This window comes from Bidens hawaiensis, unplaced genomic scaffold (genome assembly GCF_021521415.1).
Source record: "Bidens hawaiensis isolate Kalapana, Puna unplaced genomic scaffold, B.hawaiensis_p1.1 tig00039461_1, whole genome shotgun sequence".
NCBI classification, from domain to species: domain Eukaryota; kingdom Viridiplantae; phylum Streptophyta; class Magnoliopsida; order Asterales; family Asteraceae; genus Bidens; species Bidens hawaiensis.
The window spans coordinates 13143-36891 of NW_027496931.1; the positions used below are offsets into that span (position 1 = coordinate 13143).

Genomic DNA, 23749 nt, shown 5'->3' on the forward strand with positions numbered 1-23749 from the left:
CATGATTTAAAGGCACTTTACTGGTGGCCGAACATGAAAGCCGACATTGCCACCTACGTGAGCAAATGTTTGACTTGTGCCAGAGTCAAGATAGAATACCAGAAACCATCTGGTCTACTGCAACAACCGGAACTCCCAATGTGGAAATGGGAACACATCTCAATGGATTTTATTACGGGTTTTCCTAAGACACCGACGGGATGCGATACCATCTGGGTGATCGTTGACCGGTTGACTAAATCGGCACACTTCCTAGAAATTAAGGAAACAGACAAAATGGAAAGATTGACTCGTGTCTACATGAAGGAAGTAGTGTCGAGACACGGAGTGCCTGTCTCGATCATTTCCGATCGAGATTCTCGTTTTACCTCACACTTTTGGAAGTCGCTGCAAAGCGCACTGGGCACCCGTCTCGATATGAGTACAGCATACCATCCTCAGACGGATGGGCAAAGTGAACGGACTATTCAGACCCTGGAGGATATGTTGCGTGCATGCGTTTTAGAGTTCGGAAAAAGTTGGGAACCCCACTTACCCTTGGTAGAGTTTTCGTATAATAACAGCTACCACGCAAGTATTATGGCAGCGCCGTTTGAAGCGCTGTACGGACGGAAGTGTCGATCACCACTCTGCTGGGCAGAGGTGGGTGATAGCCAAATCACTGGTCCGGAACTGGTACTCGAAACCTCGGAAAAGATTGTTCAAATCCGAAATCGCATGGCAGCAGCACGAGATCGCCAAAAGAGTTACGCCGACAAGCGCCGAAAACCTCTCGAATTTCAAGTGAACGATCGGGTGTTACTCAAAGTCTCACCTTGGAAAGGTGTGGTTCGCTTTGGGAAGCGAAACAAACTCAACCCACGGTATGTTGGTCCGTACCGGATAACTGAGCGCATTGGTCCGGTGGCGTACCGACTGGACCTACCAACAGAACTCAGTGGCGTACACGATGTATTCCACGTATCAAATTTGAAGAAATGCCTGTCTGATGAAACCCAAGTAGTCCCTTTGGAGGAACTACAAGTTGATGAACAGTTACGGTTCATTGAGGAACCAGTCGAGGTTTTGGATTGGGAAACCAAAACGCTCAAGCACAGCAAAATTCCAATCGTTAAGGTTCGTTGGAACTCGAGACGTGGACCGGAGTTCACGTGGGAAAGCGAGGATCACATGATGAAAAAGTATCCTCACCTTTTTGAAGGGCTAACCAAACACCGAAAACCGCGAAACCCGGCAAACCGTCAAACATCACCGGAGGTATGAATTAAATTTCGGGACGAAATTTCTTCCTACTAGGGGATGATATGACAAACTGAAAATTTTTCTTACTTTTTCAGACACTCATCACGACTTGACTCAAATTTTCGGGACGAAAATTCTTTAACATGGGAATGATGTGACAATCGTCAATTTCAGGTTAACCCCGTTAACTCAACTCCGTCAATTCAAACTTTAAGATCGTTGAATCTATAACGCACACTTCGTTACATTTAAACTAGGGTTTAAATGACGCTTAAACACTTACTACATGTGTAGTCTTTCGGGATTTGCACCGAAACGCAAACGAGTTGACGCAAACGATTGATAAACAAACGACAAACGTCAAAACAATAATTATGTGTTAATTATGTGTTAGATATATGTGTGTTACTTGATTGTTATGTGGAATGTTAAACAAGAAACAGGAACCAACTATTTAGGCTAGAGATGTAACATTTGGAAGTTTAGGGACTAGAGTGTAACTTGTATATCTATAAATATATCATTATCACAAACCCTAACTCCTCTCCTTCCCCTCACAAAAAACCGACGGCAGCTAGACCCCCCCCCCTCCGTGCGATCGGCTCACAAACACACACCAAACACTTGGTTTTAATCTTGGGTTTTCACAATTGAAGCATCCTACACCCGTTTCTAATCATCTCCTACCTTCCTCTTGCTTGTATTGGTGTTTTGAAGGTATAACTTGCAAACCCTAGGTCCGACTTTTTCCTATGCATGGTGTTCATATGATTCTTGTTTATTTGATGGTGTATTAGTGATGATTTGATAACTAGTTTTGATAGTATTGCATGTTAATTGTTGTGTCCTTGATTGTGAGTGCAAATAAAACCCTAATCTTGTATGTATAGTGTAATTGATATGCATGGATAGTAGTTATAGTGTCTAGAGGGTTATATGGATGCATGATAGTTCATAGATTGTTATTATGTTGAGTTTTGATGTGAACAGATTCTGGACAGAATGTATATACGATGTTTAAGTGACTGTAACGAAGTGTAAACGTGAGAATTGGTTGAGATTGTGGGTACTGCAGTAAACTAGGTTGAGTCTAGTTTTCATGAAGTATAAGTTTGTAATTTTTGGACAAGTATAAGTGTACTTTTATGATTTTACAAAAACGTGGTGCAAAGCTGAGCTGTTAGACCTGCTGTTAGGTTATGTTGTAAATGTTATATCTCATGAACTACGAGACCAATTGGGTTGGTTCCACTTCTGGAAGTTGACTCATTGAGTTAGGAACCAAACCCAAGTGGTCTTGAATTTATTGGATTTTTCGTTTAACGGGAATTGCAAATAACATTCTGTTGCGCATGAATCTGACTGATATGAGTTTGCTGTAATGTTTTGGTCATTATAAGAAAAATATGTGGAATAAAAATAAGATAAAATATGTTCTGGAAACCTAAGATATGTATGCTTCTGTGGTGATTTTTGGTGAATTAATTGAGACGTTATGATCGGTGAACTAGTGCAATCTTTCAAGTAAAAATTCTGTCATAATGAAATTAGCTGCTGAGTTGTGTAAAAATGCATGAAATATGATAGTTTTTATATAATTGTTGTGTTTTGACCAAAATACCCTTGCGGGGAATAGTTGTAAATTGATTGCCATGAATTGACCAAATTGCCCTTATGGGGAATAATGGTTAGTTAATCTTTGTTTGTTGACCAAAATGCCCTTACGGGGATAATTGCTAGTAAAGTATGTTGTTAGTACGTGACACGAAAGTAATTGCTCACTCATGTATTGTATCACAATTGTACTTGTTTAAGTCACACACAATTCACAAACGAAACACGAAATATGTTACGTGCATAGGTATTATGTGCCGAGTCTAGAGACTCGTTAAACGTACCGATACTTAGAAAATCTCTTTGTTATTTAGAACGCTAGAGAGTTTCTACGACGCACATCACTTGGTGATCTAGATCGGGATATTCTTCGCAAACAGTGAGTTTCACTTACCCCGCTCTTTGAACTGTTTTCAAACGTTTTTCACTTGGGGGAGATAACATACTCCGATAAACGTATTTTTCTGAGATAAACGCATATTTAAGATATTGTTATAAATTATATATCACTTGTAAAGGCTAAGCGGCAAACGTAACATTTGAAGTCCCACACATCGGACCGGTTAATATTTGGAATAGCGAGTCACTGTTGAGTAGTACTACTGGGTTTGACAAACCCCACCCGACGTTAAGCTCAACTGGAGGTTGAGTGGGTGTAATTTTGGCTAACACTTACCATGGTCTGGATTGACCTGGTGACGGGCACTTGATAAACAGTCAGCTTCGGTCGCGAACCACTTAGCGATACTTGTTGTATAGATTAGCTACCTATCGATATATAATTTGACATAACACTATCTGGTAATGCAAAACACTTAAACGTCGTAACGAGGTTACGCAACACTTAAACGTCGTAACGAGGTTACGCAACACTTAAACGTCGTAACGAGGTTACGCAACACTTAAACGTCGTAACGGGGTTACGCAACACTGAAACGCCGTAACGAGGTTACGCAAAACGCTAAACGATTTATCTTATTTAACTTGTGAACTCACCAACCTTGTGTTGACACTTTTAGTATGTTATTCTCAGGTAGCCGAGGCGGGCGCGCGGTTTAGGAGCATGCATTAAACGAAAATACTTATATTCTGCAAACTTAATTTTAACAGTTACATTTGGTTTTAAGTCGTCCTGTGTGACGCAACTTTTGAATTAAGGTTTTACGCTTCCGCACTTACTTACATTTAAACGTTTTTCTTTGGTTTGATTATAACTAATGATTCCGATCCTGCCAGTTCACACCCTCTGACGGTAAAACTCCGTTAGTGGATTTTGAGGGTGTGACAGTAAGCCGACCCGATTACATCAAAAACGAACTTTTGGGACGCGTAACGAACCACACAAGACGAGCTGGGCCAACCCACCCAGCTCCGGACACGCCGCGCAGCGCGGCCAGGGCAGGGGGTCAGGTCGAGCGGCGCCTAGTGGCATCTGCAACATATTTTCGTTTTTTCTTGTTGTTTTGTGTTTTGCTTGTTTGTTTAACCAACCTATTTGCATGTAAACATGAAAGAGAACCTTAGAAAGAACCCTTGACCCTTACCCTATATATACTCACCCATCTCCTTCATTTTTACACTTGCTCTTACTCCAAATTCTCTCTCAATTCTTAAGATCTAAAGGTTGTTTTTCATATTCTTGGTAGTTTGACTTCCCAAGTCAAACTAACCAAGTCTTTCATTTTAATAAACTTGTTAATACTTGAAGCTTGTTATACAACATATATATAATATACACCCCTTGTTACCTTTGGTAGTCACTTCCCCGGTCTCGGTCGGTGGAGTGTCGGACCTCGTAAGGCAAGGCTACATGGAAGACTTTCGTGGTCTTTGTTATATATTTTCCGCACCTAACAATCTAACTTTATTATTGCTTAGTAACCATGCTTAACTTATACTTATCTTGCTTATTTATCAAGTTCCATGGTTATGGGTTTGAAGAGACTAGCCTCGGTTTAACCGTCAATAGCTCCAAACCGTAAACCAAACTTTGTTTACTAGTTTTGTTAAATAATTGTTTAAACATGCTTATTGTTAGATTTAAATTTCTAAAATCATTTATATAAGTTATATGGTTATGGGTTTGTAGAATCTTACCTCGGTCTTAACCCAAACCAAGATCCGAACCGAAAACGGAACTTTTGTTTAAAGACTTTATTGTTAACTTTTTGGTGTAAAACTTAAGGCTTTTACTTTTATTTATGCCTTGCTCGTTAAACTCCATCCATCCGATTTCCCGTCTTTTACCCATCAAGTTTTATACTTGAATGTGAGTACTTTCATACCCCGTTTTCCATCTTTCGTTTTGGGGGTGACATTTCATACTTATTCAAATTAAATGCTTTATACTTGAGTCTTAAACCACAAACGTTATTGTATACTTTACTTAAATAAATGCTCGATTTGGTGTTCTATGCTTACATGCTCATGTGTTTACGTGTTTACCGCTTTTGGTTGGTAGATCTATAAATCCTAGACTTTTTGGCATCCCCTTATAGCAAGGTGTCGTTAATGTATTCGTAATAACGATAACTATAAATCCTAAACTATTTGGCATCCCCTTATAGCAAGGTGTCACTGATGTATTCTTATTAGTGACCTCACTTTTTATCCAAATTATTTCTATTATTTATTGTTTCGTATACAAGATTGTGGCTATATGCTCAAAACTATGAATTGCTCATCAATCTTTGTGTTGATAAACTTTATTTTATGAAATGTTACAGGTTTGCATTTAGGTTGATTATGGAGTGTGGAGAAAACGTCATCAAGACCTTTAGGATATTAGTAAAATGAACAATATATGATTTGCTATATTTTGTTATATTGTCTTATGAATATTGTTATATGACATTTCGATGTTGTGAAATTAATGGGTTTGTTAAATATTGTCGCTTTAAATAGTGTCATGCGCTTATGGGCAATCGTTACATCCCGGCATGTTCCGCCGCCTTTGGTCGGGGTGTGACATTATATATAGTAGAGATAAGGTGATTGGGTTTGCTTTTGGTGTAACAGTGATAAGTTAATAAGTTACACTTTTATAACTTATTTACTTATTGAAAAGTTATAAGGAACTTTCATAAGGAAGCTCAAACACCCCCTAAATAAACAGTTGAGATAATTGCGAATAGTGTAACTAGCAGTGCTAATCGTGCTTGGCTAACGGGTTGCAGATTGGGTTGAAATGTGAAAATAAAAGACGGTAATTTTATTTATGTCAAAGATTTTGACCATAACCCTCACACATAAATTCGGGTCGGGCCAAACACAATCCTAACTAATCCATTAGAGCAAATGAGCAATATGAATATTTTTTTTAAAAGACTAGAAATCTTAAGAATTTATTAGAAACTACAAATGCGTCTTTAGAATAACGGATGATGAAAAAAACTATATTAATAAAACATTTTTAATATGTATATTGGTTTAAATAATATCAACTACCACTTTTTGGTCACTGTCGGTCCAAACTAATGAAATGGGTGATGATACTCACACCTTTTATAACTATTCCCAATAACGAACCCTTACTAGCTAAATACGAGTGTCGTTAGTTTTAAATGACATGGCATGCTTGCATGTAATAAAAATCGAAAAAAACGAATTGAATTTCCAAAATTTTATTTTTCAAATAATTTATAAGAATTTAATAAATACGCAACTCAAATATTTTTGGTTAATGTATAATAATTAATTTGTTAACAACTAACAAAATTATTCATACCTAAATTCATTATTTTTGCCAAACTCTTTTTTCGGACTAAAATTTTCAAGCTCAACTAAAAAAACCGAAACCACACCGAAGCTAAAACGAAAACCAAAAAACAGAAACCGAAAAAACCAAAACCGAAGTTTTGGTTTTCGGTTTGCTTTAGTCTAAAATCGCACCACGCACAACCCTAATGGCGGCCGTGGTGGTGGCTGCCATGGTGGTGACGGTAGTGCAATCTACCACATAAGCACACCACCATGTATATGCCATATAAGCAAATTTTTTACACGCAAGCATGCTACGTCATAAAAACTAACGGCGTTAGGATTTCGTTAGTCAGGGTTCATTGGTAGAAAAAATGATACGAGGTTACGTTAGTTGAGACCGACAACGACCGATAGTTGGGATTATTTAAAACCATATACCTTATTTAAAATGCTTGAATGTGTTAACGGGTCAACATGTTAAACAAGTCAACCCAAAATAACCCAGTCTATAAAAGTGACAAGGTTGTCGACCAAAATCTTCTTTCTTTTTTATGCCGGGTGCAAGTCGTATAAACAATTGCCGCCTCCCTAGATGTAATGTCTAAAAAGGAAAAATGATAAATGTAATTTGAAAGTCAAATAAAAGATTTGATTCAATCAATTAAAATGGCAAAGGTGTTCGTTTGGACCAGAGTTTGCTGACTGTTGGGCTCATCGTGTCCCATTGGGCCGACATACAAGCATGATAAACTAAGAACATAGTTGAGGTACCGAAGTTCATTACTCCACCGTTATAAAGTTCGTTGATATAAATGAAAGAAAGTCACCATTCCTCAATTTCATAATGTATTCCTTTTACACCAACCAAATCGTATTATGCATTATGTATATGTTGAAATCAGGCCCCAAACTCAAACACAACCCGCATGATCTACTCTTTAAGATATTATTTTAAAGAACGAAATAGTTATCCATTAAACGACATCTCAAACGCTTGGAATCGAGCTTAGACTTCTTGACCTGTCAAGTGCAAAACTTGTAAGATTCACACGTGATCACTTCCAATGGGCTTCTAACAATCCAACCATATATAATTAAGTACAAGTTATACACCATTTTGGCCTATTGAGCTTAATTTGAGTACAAAACACAAATATTTTAGTTTTCTGATTTGATCAAGTCTTTGATCTAAACACATTTAAATAGTTATTTTGGTTAATTCTAATCGGTTAGTGATTATTAAAATTTCTATTTAAAATCAACATTGAGGTCAAATTGGGTCAATTTTGCCAATACTCAATTGACAATTCTTGAATTAGACTACATATTCACCACTAATGAATTTTTGAAAAGGTTACACACGTCACATGTAAGTCTTATTTGGATAAGAAAACAAAATTTTCAGTTTCCTAGTTTGATCAAGTCTTTGATCTATACACATTTGAATTGGTATGTTGGTTACGTCTAATTAATTAGCGATGACTAAAATTTACCATTTAGGTCAAATTGGCTAATTCAATACTCAACACACCAACACTCAAATTCTTGAATTAGACTACATATTTACAACAATTAAATTTTTAAAAAGATATACACAACACATGTGATGTTTCTAGGCTTTAGTTACTTCGTATTTCAAGAAATTATATTTATGGTTCAAAACCCGCCAAGAACACAATTTGCCCAAATCTCGATTTATCCTATATTGTACACACTCATTAACATATACTTATAAGTATAGTATTTAAATATTCACACTGAAATATAGGGTGTTAGTATTAACTAAGTTCAAAATTTTTGGTGTTATCTATACACCAATATATTAATTTTTACGTTTAACTTTATAATAATCTACGCAGATTTGATTTACTTAAAAAGACATATACTTACGGATACGATAATATTATTTGAATTGCATCACCCATCACCCGTTTAAATGCTTATGTATTATGTCTTAAGTGTTGTGTTAAACGTACTCTTAGCCCCTCTCCGTATTTACATGTCAGGTCTCTCTTTCAATTTATCACATTAGGAGAGAGAGAGAGTTAGACCCACCAATAATTAAATTAGCGAACTAAATGCGTTCATAATGAATAACTACAATGACTATCCAATCAAGCCTAAATCAACAAGTCTCATTTATGATTGGTTAATTTTCATTCAAAGAAAGTTGTATAAACTGAATACCTGATTTGGGGATGTGAAGACAACAAACATCACATATAGATCAAATTTTAGAAAACGCAAGTCATTTATTTAGTAAACAAGAACAAATTAGCACACATATTTAAGTAATAACAAAATCAAATACGAATTAAAAGTTTTATCCAGAAATACATGAAACGGATGCATACATACATGAAGTATATGAAAAGAGGAATGGTTTGGTTCGGTTAACTGAGGTTACCAAAAGTAACATATACTAACTTTTCCGTTAATTCGATTATTGGTTAATTTCATTGGTTTTCAAATCGATTATGTTACTAGTTTGGTTATTTTAAATCCTACCAGTAGAATAATTTTACCATCGATGATGAGATTTTCGATCATAACATTTAAAATAATAATACATTAAAGGCGTATATTTGAAAGTAGTTTTGAGTGAAAAAAAATATATAAAGTAAATGATAACGACGTAAAAAATATTATTTAATTATATATAAAAGAGAAACTATGTTTTTTTTAAATGTAATTACGTGGATAATAGATAGAGATTGAGATAAGTTTTTTTTTTTTGAACAACAAAGCATATGTAGATAGAACAAAAGAAAGTTACCAGCTAGATGCTGGAGAGAACGTATAGACCACAATCAAAGAGAAAAACAAATCTAAACAAAAGAACACACTCAAGCTAAAACATAATAAGATAAAAAGGATTAACACTCCAGTTCTCCCAAGTAATCTGTTTGTGCATAGATCTTGATTTGATCCACCCGAACAGATTGATCTTGATATCTTCCAAAACGACCTCCTACGGAAGACATCTATTATTGAAGATCTTCGCATTCCTCCGCTTCCAAATATACCATATGGAGGTATATATAATTGCAGATAGAATCCTCTTACCCAACATTGAATCGAATTGAGTCGGCACCTGAAGAAGATCATCAAACGACTCGAACCCGGTCAAGTCCCAACCACACCACAAAGAGACATCCCTCCAAACCTCTTTAGCCTGAGCACAGTCAAGGAAAACATGTACGGATGATTCAGCTATCAAAGAACACCAAGGACAAACCTCGGATATCGAGGTCATACCTCTAACAATTAAATTAACCGCGACCGGGATTCTATTTAAAAGCAGTCTCCAAACGAAACAATTCAATTTAATAGGGACCCAATTTTCCCACTCGCATATACCCACAGAATCACTGTCGTAAATCTTGTCGGTCATAACACTTCTCAAACTCTGAACTGAGAAAATATTTGACTCCCCACCACACCAACTCCAACTATCAACCTTACCCAAATGAAACGTATACAGGACCACCATTTCCTCTAGATCAGCAACCTCCAAGAGAACCTCAGCAGAGAGTCTAGAAATCGACCAAGCCCAAACTGTTTCTACCATCCCCGGCCCATTTAAAACCACTCTATCACACACAAGGCAACCTTTGAAATGCTCCAACTTAAATAATTCCGGAAAGATATCTTTTAAAGCAAATCTGCCCATCCACACATCTAGCCAGAATTTCGTGTTATTTCCCAACCCAACTTTTCTAACAAACAAACTAGTCAAATCAATGCCCAAGGAAGAGAAATAATACCCAATACTAGAAATTTTCTGCCACGACCCACATATGGAAGATCTCGCCATCTTACCATCCACATATAGTCGAGTGGAATGAATTGCGTTAACTCCTTTCACCCACAAAGAATCTTTTTCAATACGCCATCTCCACCACCATTTGGCTAGTAACGCTAAGTTCATCATTTTAAGACACCCGACTCCTAAACCACCATATTTCTTAGGCTTAACCACTGTATCCCATGCCACCCAATTTATGTTCTTTTTGACAAGAGTACCACCCCACAAAAATTTCCTCCTTATTTTCTCAATCTCAGCCACCACTTTTGACGGAGCTTGAAACATAGAAAAATAATAGAGAGGGAGAGTACCTAACACCGCCTTAACTAAAGTAAGTCTACCACCAAATGATAAAGTACTTGCCTTCCATCCGTTGAGTCTCTTCTTGATTCGATCGATAACCGGATCCCAATGCTTTGATAACCCCATATTAGCACCAACCGGCATGCCAAGAAAGTTGACCGGAAGAGACCCAGCCTCACAGTGGATAATAGAAGCCATCGCGGCAATTTCGGAGTCAGAAACCCCAACTCCAAAGACCTACTTTTATAAAAATTCACCTTTAGACCAGACGATAAATAAAAGCACCTTAGAAGCCTTGCTAGATTCACCATGTCACCAGCATTCCAATCTCCAATAAACATGACGTCATCTGCATACATTACGTGGGAGATGACGGGACCATTTTTTGGTAACCGAATCCCTTTAAACAAATGTTGATGAACTGCCGACTTTAGGACAACATTAAGACCCTCCATGGCTATTATGAAGAGAAACGGAGCAAGAGGATCCCCTTGTTTGACACCTCTCTTGAAGTTAAACTCCAAGGTTGGTGAACCATTAACCAAAACCGAGGCGCGACCCGAAGAAAGACTGGACTGAATCCACATTCTCCATCTAGAACCAAAACCCATATTTTCCAATACCGAGTCTAGATAACACCAGTTAACAGAATCAAAGGCTTTATCAAAGTCAACTTTGAACAACATACATTTTTTCTTGCAACTATTAATCCAAGAAATTATTTCATTAACGAGTAAATGACCATCAAGAATATTTCTGCCTTCTACATAAGCAGTTTGCTCATCTCCAACCAGCAAAGAGATTACTTTCTTTAGCCTTAATGCAAGAAGTTTAGAGATAACCTTGGACATATACCCAATCAAATTAATTGGAAGATAATCGCCGAACGCCATCGGATCTTTCTTTTTTGGAATGAGAGAGATAAACGCCGAGTTACAACCTTTCTCCCTAAAACCAAACTGTTCAAATTCTTTCACGAAGTCGAAGAAATCTGAAGACAATACATCCCAAAAAACTTTTATAAATTTGAACGTAAATCCATCCGGGCCAGGAGATTTCTCATTACCACACGCCCACACAGCATCTTTCACCTCCGCCATGGTGAATGATCTTTCCAACCAAGAGCTATCTGATCCCGAGAGCTGCTTGAAGTTAGAATCTAAAAGACAAGGCCTATCAAAATTCTGCACATCAAACTTCGAAGCAAAGAAATTAAATTAACCGTTTTTAACCAAGTCTACGTCGGTCTCCCAAATTCCATTAAGAGAGATACCATTTATGTTGGACCTTTTTAGATTACCATTAACAATACCGTGAAAAAATTTGCTATTCTCATCACCTTCCGCTCCCCATCTAACCTTTGCTTTTTGACGAAGGTCCAAGTTCTTTTTTAGATTTATCTCCCAAATCTTCTTTTTTGAATCAGCACGAATCGCCCTTTCCACATCAGAAATTACAACAATCTCTGCTTTACTTTCAATAACACTAATAATGTTAGCCAAAAGCTTCAGCTCAACTTCCTCAACTGCATAGCACCTAGATCTCCAAGCTTTTATGTCAATCTTAAGTTGTTTAAGCTTCCACATCAGATTCAATTCTTTGGAACTACTAAGGCAGCCTCTTGACCAAGATTTAACAACAACCTCTTCCAAATCCCCACAAGACAACCAAGAATTGAAGAATTTAAAGGGAACCGGACCGAACCTCCGCATATTTGTCGAAAAGACTAAGGGACAGTGATCCGAAAGCTCTCTTGGTAAAGCCGTAACCGAACGCGTAGGCCACTTATCTAAAAAATTACCACACACCAGGAACCGATCTATCTTGCTTAAATGACATCCATCATCACTCATCCATGTGAACCTACGACCTCCCATATTATATTCAGAAAGCCCGGCAGCCAATATGAAGCTATTAAAAGCCTCCATGTCTGAAACACAACCCTAGACCGGTAATCTGTCTTCCTTCACCCTTGTTTCATTAAAATCACCCATAAAAACCCACCATCCGACAAAGCTTGACATCAAATTAAGAAGCTCAGCCCAAAGGATTTTCCTATCAGATGACGCCTTAGGTGCATACACATTCACAAAATTTAAACGAACTTCTAAACCCACCCGCATACCTGAAAGCAGAATGAAGTTCCTATGCTTTATTTCTTGAACTAGAGTGAAACAAGCAGGGTCCCAAACGCAAAAGAGACCCCCTGATCTGCCATATGACCCCACAGCCGTCGAAACGAAAGGAGAGTTCCCCCAAAGCTTATCAAAAGGAATATCAATCGTGTTGACCAACTGAGATTCTTGCCCGCAAAGCATGTTAATATTGTTATACCTCCTCAAACCCCGAATCCATTTCAATTTATCTACGCCCCTAGCGCCTGCACCTCTACAATTTATAGACATTAAATTCATAATAACCCAACACGGACACCTTCACCAACAATTGTATTCCTAATCAAAACCTCATTTCCTTGTAAATTAAAACCAACAGATTCGCCAACTCGAAGAGTGCTAATGACTTCGTCCCCTATCGAATCATGTGAGTCATAAGACGAAACAACAGAGAGTGATTTTTTGGAGCCAACTGAGACTGATCTAGCCCTCCTCAAAATCGAATCCCTCAAAATATGCCTACCTCTCATCGTCGATTGGGTCTTCTTCCTTGGCCTTGAGATTGGTAAATTATTATTAAGATCAGGAATAGACCCCGTAATATCTTGCTAGAGAAGGCCCACCCATAACCGGCCCATTCACCTCAGGCCCGATAGGTAGAATAAAACCCCCACCATTGACTAAATAAGAGTTTTGGCCCATTTCCTTGTTAGTAAGCCCACATACGGAATCAAAAGCAGGAGTTGACTTTTCATGCACGCTCCTGACATCTGAATTGTCATCCTTTGAAAACTCCATAACCCCAATTTCCGAGGACTGCTCATTCGGTATCCCCAGTTTCACTGTTCATGTGTACCATGAGACTTGGATCTATCTGCCATCTCCGGTGACACCTAAGGCTGAGGGGTGTGGGGGGTGTGAGAGGGGGCGCGAGTGGGGGCTCCAGCCAATAATATTGTGACGTGTGGCAGAGAGAGAAACCTGATAAGATGGGTGTTGGTTGTGGTGCTCGCGCCCCGGGCCCTGGTGTGGAGGGGCGCGAGAGGGGGCGCGAGCGGTTTTTTTTTTTATTTTTTTATAAATGTATTAAAAAAACGTATTATTAAAAAAACTCATAAATTATTTAAAAAAACACACATTAATTAGGTTTGTATGTTGGATGGTTTTCCGTTTCGTCCTTCCAGTCGAAGCCGAACCCGACCCGTCCGTTGCAACTTGTTTTTTCCGGTGGACGCGTCTTCTTTGTCCCGCAGCTTCACCTTCTGGTTCTTGTGTCTCCGGAACAACAAAGTTAGGAGACGGTTGTATGTTGGATGGTTGAAAGCCGGATGATTGTTGCGACCCCCGAATAAAACATCGGTTGGTCCGATGCCGACCATAAATCGTCGTAACTGTAATCTGAATCTAGGTTTGGGTACCAATTTCCAGCCATGTTTTTAAAAAAAGGTTTGGAAGATGGGGTGATTTTGGGTTTTTTTGAGGTTGTGGTAAGTATTTTATGTGATTTTGGGTGTGGTATGTGATATTGGGTTGATATTGGTTTATATAGAGAAAAAAATTTTTTTTTTTAATAAACTTAAAGAGCCAACGGCTCTATTTCTAAGCCCCAACGGTCATGCACGCATTCCCAAGCCCACTTCACGCCTATTCCCAGCCGCAACTGGCCTTGCGCCTGCCTCTTTTTCCGCGCTCGCGCCCCTCTCGCGCCTCGGTGGTGTGGTGCTCCGCCCCGGGGCGCGAGCGGATGGGCTCACGCGCCCCCTGTCGCGCTCCACACCCCTCAGCCTAAGTTATCCACCAAGTGAGAGCATTCTCCTGTTCATCATCTTTAAGCAGCAAGGTTAAAGAAAACCGATTCAGATACAGCGTCGTCCTCATCGCCAGTCAAGGATTCGAAAATATCATCATTTCTCATAAAGTTCTTTTCAGAATCTGAATCTGAAACCTCATCTCGAAAAATTGGAGACCACTCTTCCGTAATCCAAACTGAAAAGCACGACCCCTGCCATCTGACGTTAAAGTTCTTATTAATGAACCTAAAATGATTTACAAGGACACAAGCCCTCCCATGGGAGATGTTCTTATCATCATCGGAGCAATCGTATGGCCAAAGGGTTCTAGAATACAACAAAACAAGCTATCATCACGGAACTGGACCGGCACCCCAAAAATTGCAATTCTGTGTTTTTGGACGAAAGAATCATCCCACCATCTCGCCCATGCAAACCACTTAGACCAACAATCAACGTAATTTAACAAGAAATTATCCCCTTCGTCCTTGTTAGAAAACTGCACCATCACGTTAAATCCGCCTATGTATTTCGTCTTACAATTGAAAAGACCGTCCATCTTCATTAGAGTCAAAATGTTAGATAGGATATCAACATTTTTAACTTCATCCACTCCTTCGGCCTTGGAGATAAAGTGTCCGGAACAATGATCATTTCATCCTCGTTGCTAGCAACAAGAGATGATTCTCCGTTTTGTACACCTTTTGTAACGTCTGCAAAAGTTTTTCCTTCCCTACACCAATTATTGAGAGGCACATTACCAGCTTCGCCCGATTCAGTATTTTGATGGCTAAAGTTGACTCTTCCATCCCCGCCTTTTTTCCTATCAAATCGTGACAGATTAGCAGCCAAGACTAACTTCATTAGGCCTCTTCTCCAATTCATCCGGGTCTTTAACATTCAGGAATCTAGCGAAGCCAAAAATACCACCATGCTTATTTCTTTTTCTCGCCACATAAACATCCGCAATCCTCCCTAGCACTTGAAGCCTATTGCTGCTCCAATCTTCAGGAATGTTGGTGATGTAGTAGTTTGAAGCAACCCTTTGAACCCCCCGAACGTCTTCCAAGTTCCTGCCTTCAGCGTCATGTCTGTTGTGTCTTTTTCTTCCTCTGTCACTCGTCACCATGCTTGTAAGTGTGATTGAGATAAGTTAAAAAGGGAATGGTATAAAACTGGTTTGAAGAGCTAGCAGTTGAAACAAACAACGCGTTAGTTGTTCGCCACTTGCCACGCTGTGACACTTCCGTCTTCCCAAAACCAGCTAATCCCACACTAATGCCTTCTCACCACCCTCAAACACACACCCCCTATTAATATTATTAACCCCCGCAATCCTCCACCTTCATTCCAATTCCAATCAACTCTCCAATGGCAGATCATGCTCACTCTCCACCGCCAAGCCATTACTACCACAGCAAGGCACCTACATCATCCAGTCCCCAAGGACCAGATCTACCGCCAGAAAACTCTAAGAAGATTCAAAAACTCGCTAATCCTCACATTTACTCTTCTAATCCTCCTCGCCGTCGCCGGAGGTGTTTTATATCTAGTTTTCCGCCCGGAGAGGTTCAAATACTCGATCGATAGCGTCTCTGTAGGCGGCGTCAACCTCACTTCATCGGCTCCGATATCGCCGAGGATAACTGTTAATATCAGATCCGAAAACCCTAACGACAAGCTGACGGTCTATTACAACGGAAAAGGAAGCTCCGCTGCCATTCATTACGGTGACGTTATTTTATGCAACGGCGTCTTGCCGACGTTTACGCAGTCTGCTAACAACGTGACGGTGGTTCAAACGGCGCTAAGAGGGTCGAATATTGTGTTGGCGCGTGACTTGCACGCTCGGCTGGTGAAGCAGGAAAAGGAGAGACGCGTGCCGTTAAAGTTGAAGGTGAAGGCGCCGGTTAAAGTTAAGATCGGTGGCGTTAAGACGTGGGAGATCAAGGTTACCGTTAAGTGTGACGTGGCTGTTGACCGGCTTGTTCAGAAGTCAAAGATCGTATCGAAAAGGTGTGGGTATAGTGTGGATTTGTGGTGTACATTGTGGTTTACCCTTTGTAAAGATATTTTGGGACACTGATTAAATTATGATATACTTACTATATTTAGGATTATTATTATTATTATTATTATTATTGTGAAAAAGAATTTTTTTTTGGAGACGTGCTGTTATTTATATTTTTTGTTGTTTAAAATAATTTACACGAATTTGTTATAATATTTGTTTCTATTGGACAATCAATATTTTGTTTTCAACGTTGCAAATATAATTTCGTGTCTACAAGTATAACAATAACAAAAAAAAAATAGTGATCGCTTACTGGAAACGTCAACACATCGACAAGTTGAGAAAACATGAAAGTCATGAAATTAAGCAATGGCGATTATTCCTTCGATCAAAGTAAAAGTTGAAGAAGTACATTACATTGTGTCAACAACTTATGGTACCAAAGATGAAAAGTTACTTAGAAGACCATGAAAATGTTTAACAACATACAATATCATGATGCTTAGAAGACCATCAAAAATTACTTCGTAAGAACATATGATACCAAAGATAAATCTTGGAGTATCCATACAACCTCCCCAATCGGAAAATGCATAATAGATATAGTTGTAGCCATTGTGTGAGGTGCCATAGACGTAAAGGGGAATACAATGAAAACTATTAAAGTGTTGTTCTTGAGGATAATGCATACATGAACAAACATAATGAGGGGGGCCTTCCCATGTTCCATTTCAGCTACTTCAGAGTTGATGTCAACATAAGTAGTCGACCTGCAATTACACTCCATGTTCGAACCATTAGAACCAATATCAACCAATTAGATTTTTTACATTTTTTTCTGGAAAGTATTATGTGTCACTTATATTTATGAAATTCAAAAATTAAATATATGTAGGTTTGCTTATGACTTTATCATATATGTGATTAAGGAGTGCCAAATATGCATCATCAATGCATATCACGTGTAATTAATATCATGCTAGAGTTTTTAAAGTAATGTAATAGTAATTAACTAATTACTTAGTTACTTGAGTGGCTCTCACATTTTACACCAGGGTGTGCATGGGTCAGTTTTGAGAGGTTTTGGGTCAACCCTATAACCATAACTGACATGTTGGCCAATTGATAACCATAATCATAGTTGGCCCATTATAACGGTTTCAGTTAATCGGTTTTGAAGATTATAGCGAGTCGGTTAACCGTAATCAAAACAATGTAATTATGTCTTAAAGTTTGAAACCAAATATTAAAAAACAAAATGACATAATCCAGCAAAATATATAATTCATAATATTTATACCAAATATTAAAAAAAACGGCAAAACATAACCCAACAATGAAAATCAAGTTAATTCGATAACAACTATTGAACCGAAAACATAAAAATGGTATAATCTGAAAATTTGTTTTGATGAAAGTTAATCCCAAATATATTGTTGGTTAAATAAATGGGCCGGTTCGATTATGACGGGTTTGAAAGTATCTTTAACCAAAACCGACCCATATTTGACGGTTTTCGAAAGTTCATTAAACCGATCCACCGATTATGTCGGTTATCGGTTATAATCAATTTAGTTATGATGGTTATGATTCGGTTAATGGTTATAACAATTCTAATTCAGTTAACAGTTATGATGGTTAAGTTACTAATAAATATTTTACACGTTAATTCAAAACTATAGCATAATATTCATTACATGTCAAAATTTATTTCTCTCAGATATCATCCTAGATTACTATAATAATAATAATAATAATAATAATAATAATAATAACTAACGTGAGGTCGATTATTGAAGATTTCATTAATAGACCCGGCCTTCCATGATGCCTTTCCTTCCCCGGCTTATTCTAGGAATATTTTAGTTTAATTCTTTATTTCATGAGCCAATAATATCATATCATTTTTAATTATTTCATATTTTAATCGATATCTAACTTGATAGATAACTTTAGTCCTATAATGATGTGCAAGAATACAAATATTTTATTAATTTATTTAAACAATTTCATGGTTTTAACAAGTCTGTGATAGTGATTTCCCTTTGACATCCATGTCATTAGTAATCTATCGTTATCAAAAGATGTTGTCTTGGCAAGAGTTGGACCTTTTCTTATTAAATTCATGTATGATCTATTGTTAATTTTTTTAATGGTTAAAAAATTATAGTTAAATAAAAAAATGGTTAATTAATCTTTTAAACAGGCAACTGACGAAATTTACTTCATCAGAATACAATCACATTTGAACTGAGGAAAACTCTCATCTAAGACCAACGCCCGTGAACGCTTGCCCGAAGGCACAACAATACGGTAAGGTAAAACCCGCTCAATTTAATGATAGAACTAGCAGTCTCCACCTATTCGCCTAATCTCTAATCATCACCAATACCGCCAAAACTAGATGGTGGACATAAATCGAACCCGAATCACTTGAACATCATGTCTACAATTATCCCTTAATTACTCTTTTTACAAAAATGAATTTTAAAAGCAAACCTTATTATATCCTTCAGTTTTTATTTTTGGTGTTCCTAATTTTTTTAATCAACCAAATAACACAAACTTGTTCATACAAATAACCGAATAAATAGTCAAACAAATAAATTGTTCATTTATGTCTAATAACCTAAACGGCCACAAGATAATAATTCTTCAAGTCTCAAAATCAACCAAGTAATAAACCTGTAACATTGCATAAAATAAACTTTGTCAACACGAATGTTGGTGAGCAATTTTCATAGTTTTAAACAATAAGTATATAATAGATGAAATCCACAACTCGTATATGAAACAATAAATAATAACAACAATTTAGATAATGCAAATAGAAAATAGTTTGAGACACATTTCTATATGGTAACAACCAAATATACTCGGATAATAGTTGCCCTGTGCTACTAGCAATTAAGCAAAAATAGTTAGGGGAGCGTATGATCATAATTAATAGTTTCATAGAGGCCAATCCGCCTAAAGCAATAAACATATAGCATGTAATCATGTAAAACATATAACACCAAAGCGAGTATTTATTTAAGTGACATATACTAAAGAGTTTGTGGTTTGAGACACAAGTACAAATCATTTGAATTTGAATAAGTATGTAATGGCACCCCCAAAACGTAAGATGGAAAACGGGGGATGAAAAAGTACACACATGAAATAAGTAACTTGAAGGATAGTTTGCGATAAAACGGAGGGTAAGTTCAACGGGCAAGACCTAGATTAAAAAGGATCTTGAGTTAGTAGATGGTTTTAAAAGCTTTAAAGTAAAATAATTTGACAAGTAAAATAAATAATTAAAGTTTGAGAGTTAAAGTGTAGATACATAAGAATTGAAGTAATGGTTTTAGAAAAGTAAGTTTACTCGAAGTCGGGTCTCGGTATTCTATTTATTAGTTTTTACTTAACATTTGTTAAGTAAATATTTGGGTATAATTGCAATATTGCAAAGTTAAATAGATACCAAAATGAGACTTTACAAGTGTTCGGATTTGTCGGTTCGAGTCTTGATAACTGATCAAGCTCGAAGCCGAGATTCCAAAATGTTATGAGATAACTCAATGAAATCAAAAGAAGCTTAACCAAGAGTGTAGTTCTATTAAGAAGAACCTCGACGTCCGTTAAGCGAGTGTTTGGTTTTGTCGGTCCAAACTTGTTATAAGATCAAGTTAGATCCAACATACCAAGTGTTTTGAGAAAACAATTTAAAATTAGTTTGTAAAATAGTTTTAGAGAAAATATGAGATTCGGTGGCTCAAAACACACTAGTGTGTCTTAAGCGAGTGAACTCGGTTTAGTTCGGTCTTGGTTCGATCCTTGACTCGGAATAAAACCGAGGATGGTTACCACATACCCATACCATGGAACTTTATTAAAATAACTTAGAAATGATAATACTCAAGTTTACATACATGTTAAAATATAGTGTTTAAATAAGAGTTCGGTTTCGGTTCGGTCCTTGACTCGGAATGAAACCAAGGATGGTTGCCACATATCCACTACCATAGAACTCATTAAAAATCCACTACCATATAACTCATTAAAATAAACATAAAAATAATAATACTCAAATCTTTCATACAATATGTTAATAATAAAGTATTAAACAAAAGTTCGGTTTTGGTTCGGCTCTAGACTCGGGATGAAACCGAAAATGGTGGTCACATACCCAATACCATTGAGCTATTAAAAAAATGATTTGGAAACTAAAAGTAAGTAAGGACTAAACAATATTAATAAGCATAAACAAAATTAAAGCATAACTTAAAGTATTTATCAAGAACTATATTAGTCCTCCATGTAGCCTTGCCTTGTAGCACGACACTTCAACCGACCGTGACCGGATAAGTGAAAGCCGAAGGAAACAAGGGGTGTATATTATATATATGTTGCAACATCAAGCTTTAAGTACAATAAATAGTTAGAAAACAAGGATTAATATTAGTTTGACCTTGAAGAGTCAAACTATAAGAATTTGGAGAAGAAAGAGCAACCAAAATGGTGCATGGGACATTGCTTTTATAATGGTAGAAGTATGGTTTATTCATATGGGGCAAAATGCATGTGATTGGTTAATATGATCAAACAAGCTTTTGATAATTGACAATAATAGTCCCTAAAGTTTGTTTTAAGTCATTTTTCATCATAAAGAGGTGTTTTAACGTACCGAAAAGGATGTTTTCTTGACCCGGCATTTGTGAAACATAAACGAACATAAAATCAAACATTTTATTAATAACGACGAATTCGAAAGATCAAAACGGGTCAGGTTTTTGATACAAATACAAATGCAAGTTAAACCGAAAAATGACAAATGTTACAACGGGTACGGGAACGGGAAACGGCAAAACTCAAAAATCAAGAAACAGGCACGGCAATAAATACATAATATATATATATATATATATATATATATATATATATATATATTACATAGGTAATTAATTATTAATAACAAATAAATAAATATATAATTTTTATCTATATATAATGTCATTTAAACATTTTATGTATAAAATTACAAGTTGAGGATCAAATGTAAGCTAGTCTAGATAGTGAGGGTTAAATGTTAAAATGCATAACCTAATTTAATACTATTTATGTAAATGTTAACAAAGTTTAGGGACTAGATGCAAACAATTGAAAGATCAAGGTTTATTGTTTAAACCTAAACTTATATTATAACCTAAAACACTTTAAAAATTCCAGCCGCCCTTCTTCTTCTTCTTCCATCTTCTTAACCCATTTTCTGGCGCCGGAATACTGTATGTGGCGCCGGAATTTATCGGATATGTCCCGGAATCGTTTGTTGACCGTCCCCAGTTAACGTGTAACACACAGGCTTTAAGCGGAATATGCCAGTGTGTAACGTACAGATCACTCATAGATCGTAACACTATTAAACCGGTAATAGTTATATCATTTCATTTCATAACGTAACAAGTACATAATTATTCATAATTAAAAATAAAAAGAAACACTTCATCAAAAAAATAAATAAGTTCTTTATTCAAATATCCTAAGGTATACTAATGATCTTCATCCTTAGCATGTCATCGATTCAACCTGTAGAACGTTGAAAATAATATATCTGTCAACAATTATGTTGGTGAGTTTTCATAAGTTTTTGAGTATACATATATATGAAAGTCACGATTCAACATTCGTAATGTAATAAATATTCAAGCGTAAAGTAAATGAAAATCAATTCATGTCTTCCTCCTGTTCCTTTAGACGAGGCCGTAGTAATAGGGGAAATGAGAACCACCTTACGAACAATCGAAGTCGTATCGTTAGACGGCGTAGGTACGTCCCGTCGGACCCTCCCACTATGTGTATGTGTACGCGTTTGCGTAACTTCCACCATAAGAATAGTAAACACGTTGCAAGCAAGTTCACGTATAATCATAAACACTATGCAAGAATAATATTAACATGTACGCTAATTGTGAATCGGTTTATAAATAAGCACATAACTAACAAGGTAAAACTTGTGGCATGCTAAATCCCAAAAATATTAAAAGCGTTAAAATGGGGTTATGAAGAACTCACTTGGAATAGGGAATACGGTAACGAGAAGATGGTAATGATTAAACCAAGTAGATGGTTTCGCGAGAAGTCCTGATAATTTGTCCTAGTTATAAGGTATGAACAACATAAATATCTAAAACGAAAAGAACGAACTAAACATGAATATAAAACAAAAGTAGGTTTATAATAGATTTGAGAATCGTTAAAGTGTTCACATGTATAAGAAAATTTTATTAGTTTAAATATTTCTTTAAAGTCACCATTACTATTATTATTATAATAAAAAAAGATTTATAATTGATTATATATATATATATCCGAAAACGTTTTAACGAGAGTTTCTTTTAAGAGTTTCAATGGTGTTTGGATTGTTAAACAAGTGTAAACAATATTAGTTTTAATATAGTAAAGTACTTAATAATTAAAAAAGTTTAAAACAATTAATACAAAAAAAAAATCAACAAAAACCAGGCCTGGGGGAATCGAACCCGCGCCCCAGGCCGGTTCAACGCTTTAACAGACGTGCATATATATATATATATATATATATATATATATATATATATATATATATGTAGTTCTGATTTCCCCCAATTATATTATAAACCCTAAATCATATCGATCCCAATTGATGATTATATACCCTCTGTCGATTAAAATTGACAGAGGGGTTTTATCAAACGCCCAAATCCGATCCCAACCCATATATTAATTACCTAATATGATGAAGGAGTGAAGGAGAACCAAAAGCTAGGGTTTCGGCCAAAACGTGATATCAAACGAGACTTAGAACGACTTCTTAGATGCAATTGTCTTAGGGTTTCGCTTCGTGATAGTGAGGTGATGGTGTGGAGCAATTTTATTGAGTTTTGGACTCGTATTTATAGGCTAACAAGGTCAAGAACAGCCGCGTTCAAAGTTTACGAAAATGGTTCGTAATTGATTTGTTATAGCTGACAATTACGCGTTATACTATAATAGGAAGGAGCGTGTATGATAAGGCTCCACCTAATTGATCTAATTCCGCGGTTTATGGGTTAATTGAATCAAAAACTGGAAGGGGGCATGTTGGCGACGGTGAGAAGGGAAAGAAGAGGGAAAAAAATACATTTTTTGTTATTTGCAACAT

General features: G+C 36.7%; 1 protein-coding gene and 1 pseudogene across 1 annotated transcript; one reads left to right on the forward strand and one right to left on the reverse strand.

The window, feature by feature from the left end:
• Positions 1–11886: 11886 nt before the first annotated feature.
• Positions 11887–12597, reverse strand: LOC143591213 (uncharacterized). The gene has a single exon (XM_077071486.1). The coding sequence runs from the start codon at positions 12595–12597 to the stop codon at positions 11887–11889; it is 711 nt and encodes a 236-aa protein (XP_076927601.1).
• A 588-nt stretch (positions 12598–13185) lies between these two features.
• Positions 13186–16659, forward strand: LOC143591214 (NDR1/HIN1-like protein 13 pseudogene; annotated as a pseudogene).
• Positions 16660–23749: the final 7090 nt, after the last annotated feature.

Coding starts and splice junctions, on each gene's coding strand:
- LOC143591213 (XM_077071486.1), bottom strand. CDS start 12,597: ATGGAGGCTTTTAATAGCTTCATATTGGCTGCCGGGCTTTCTGAATAT.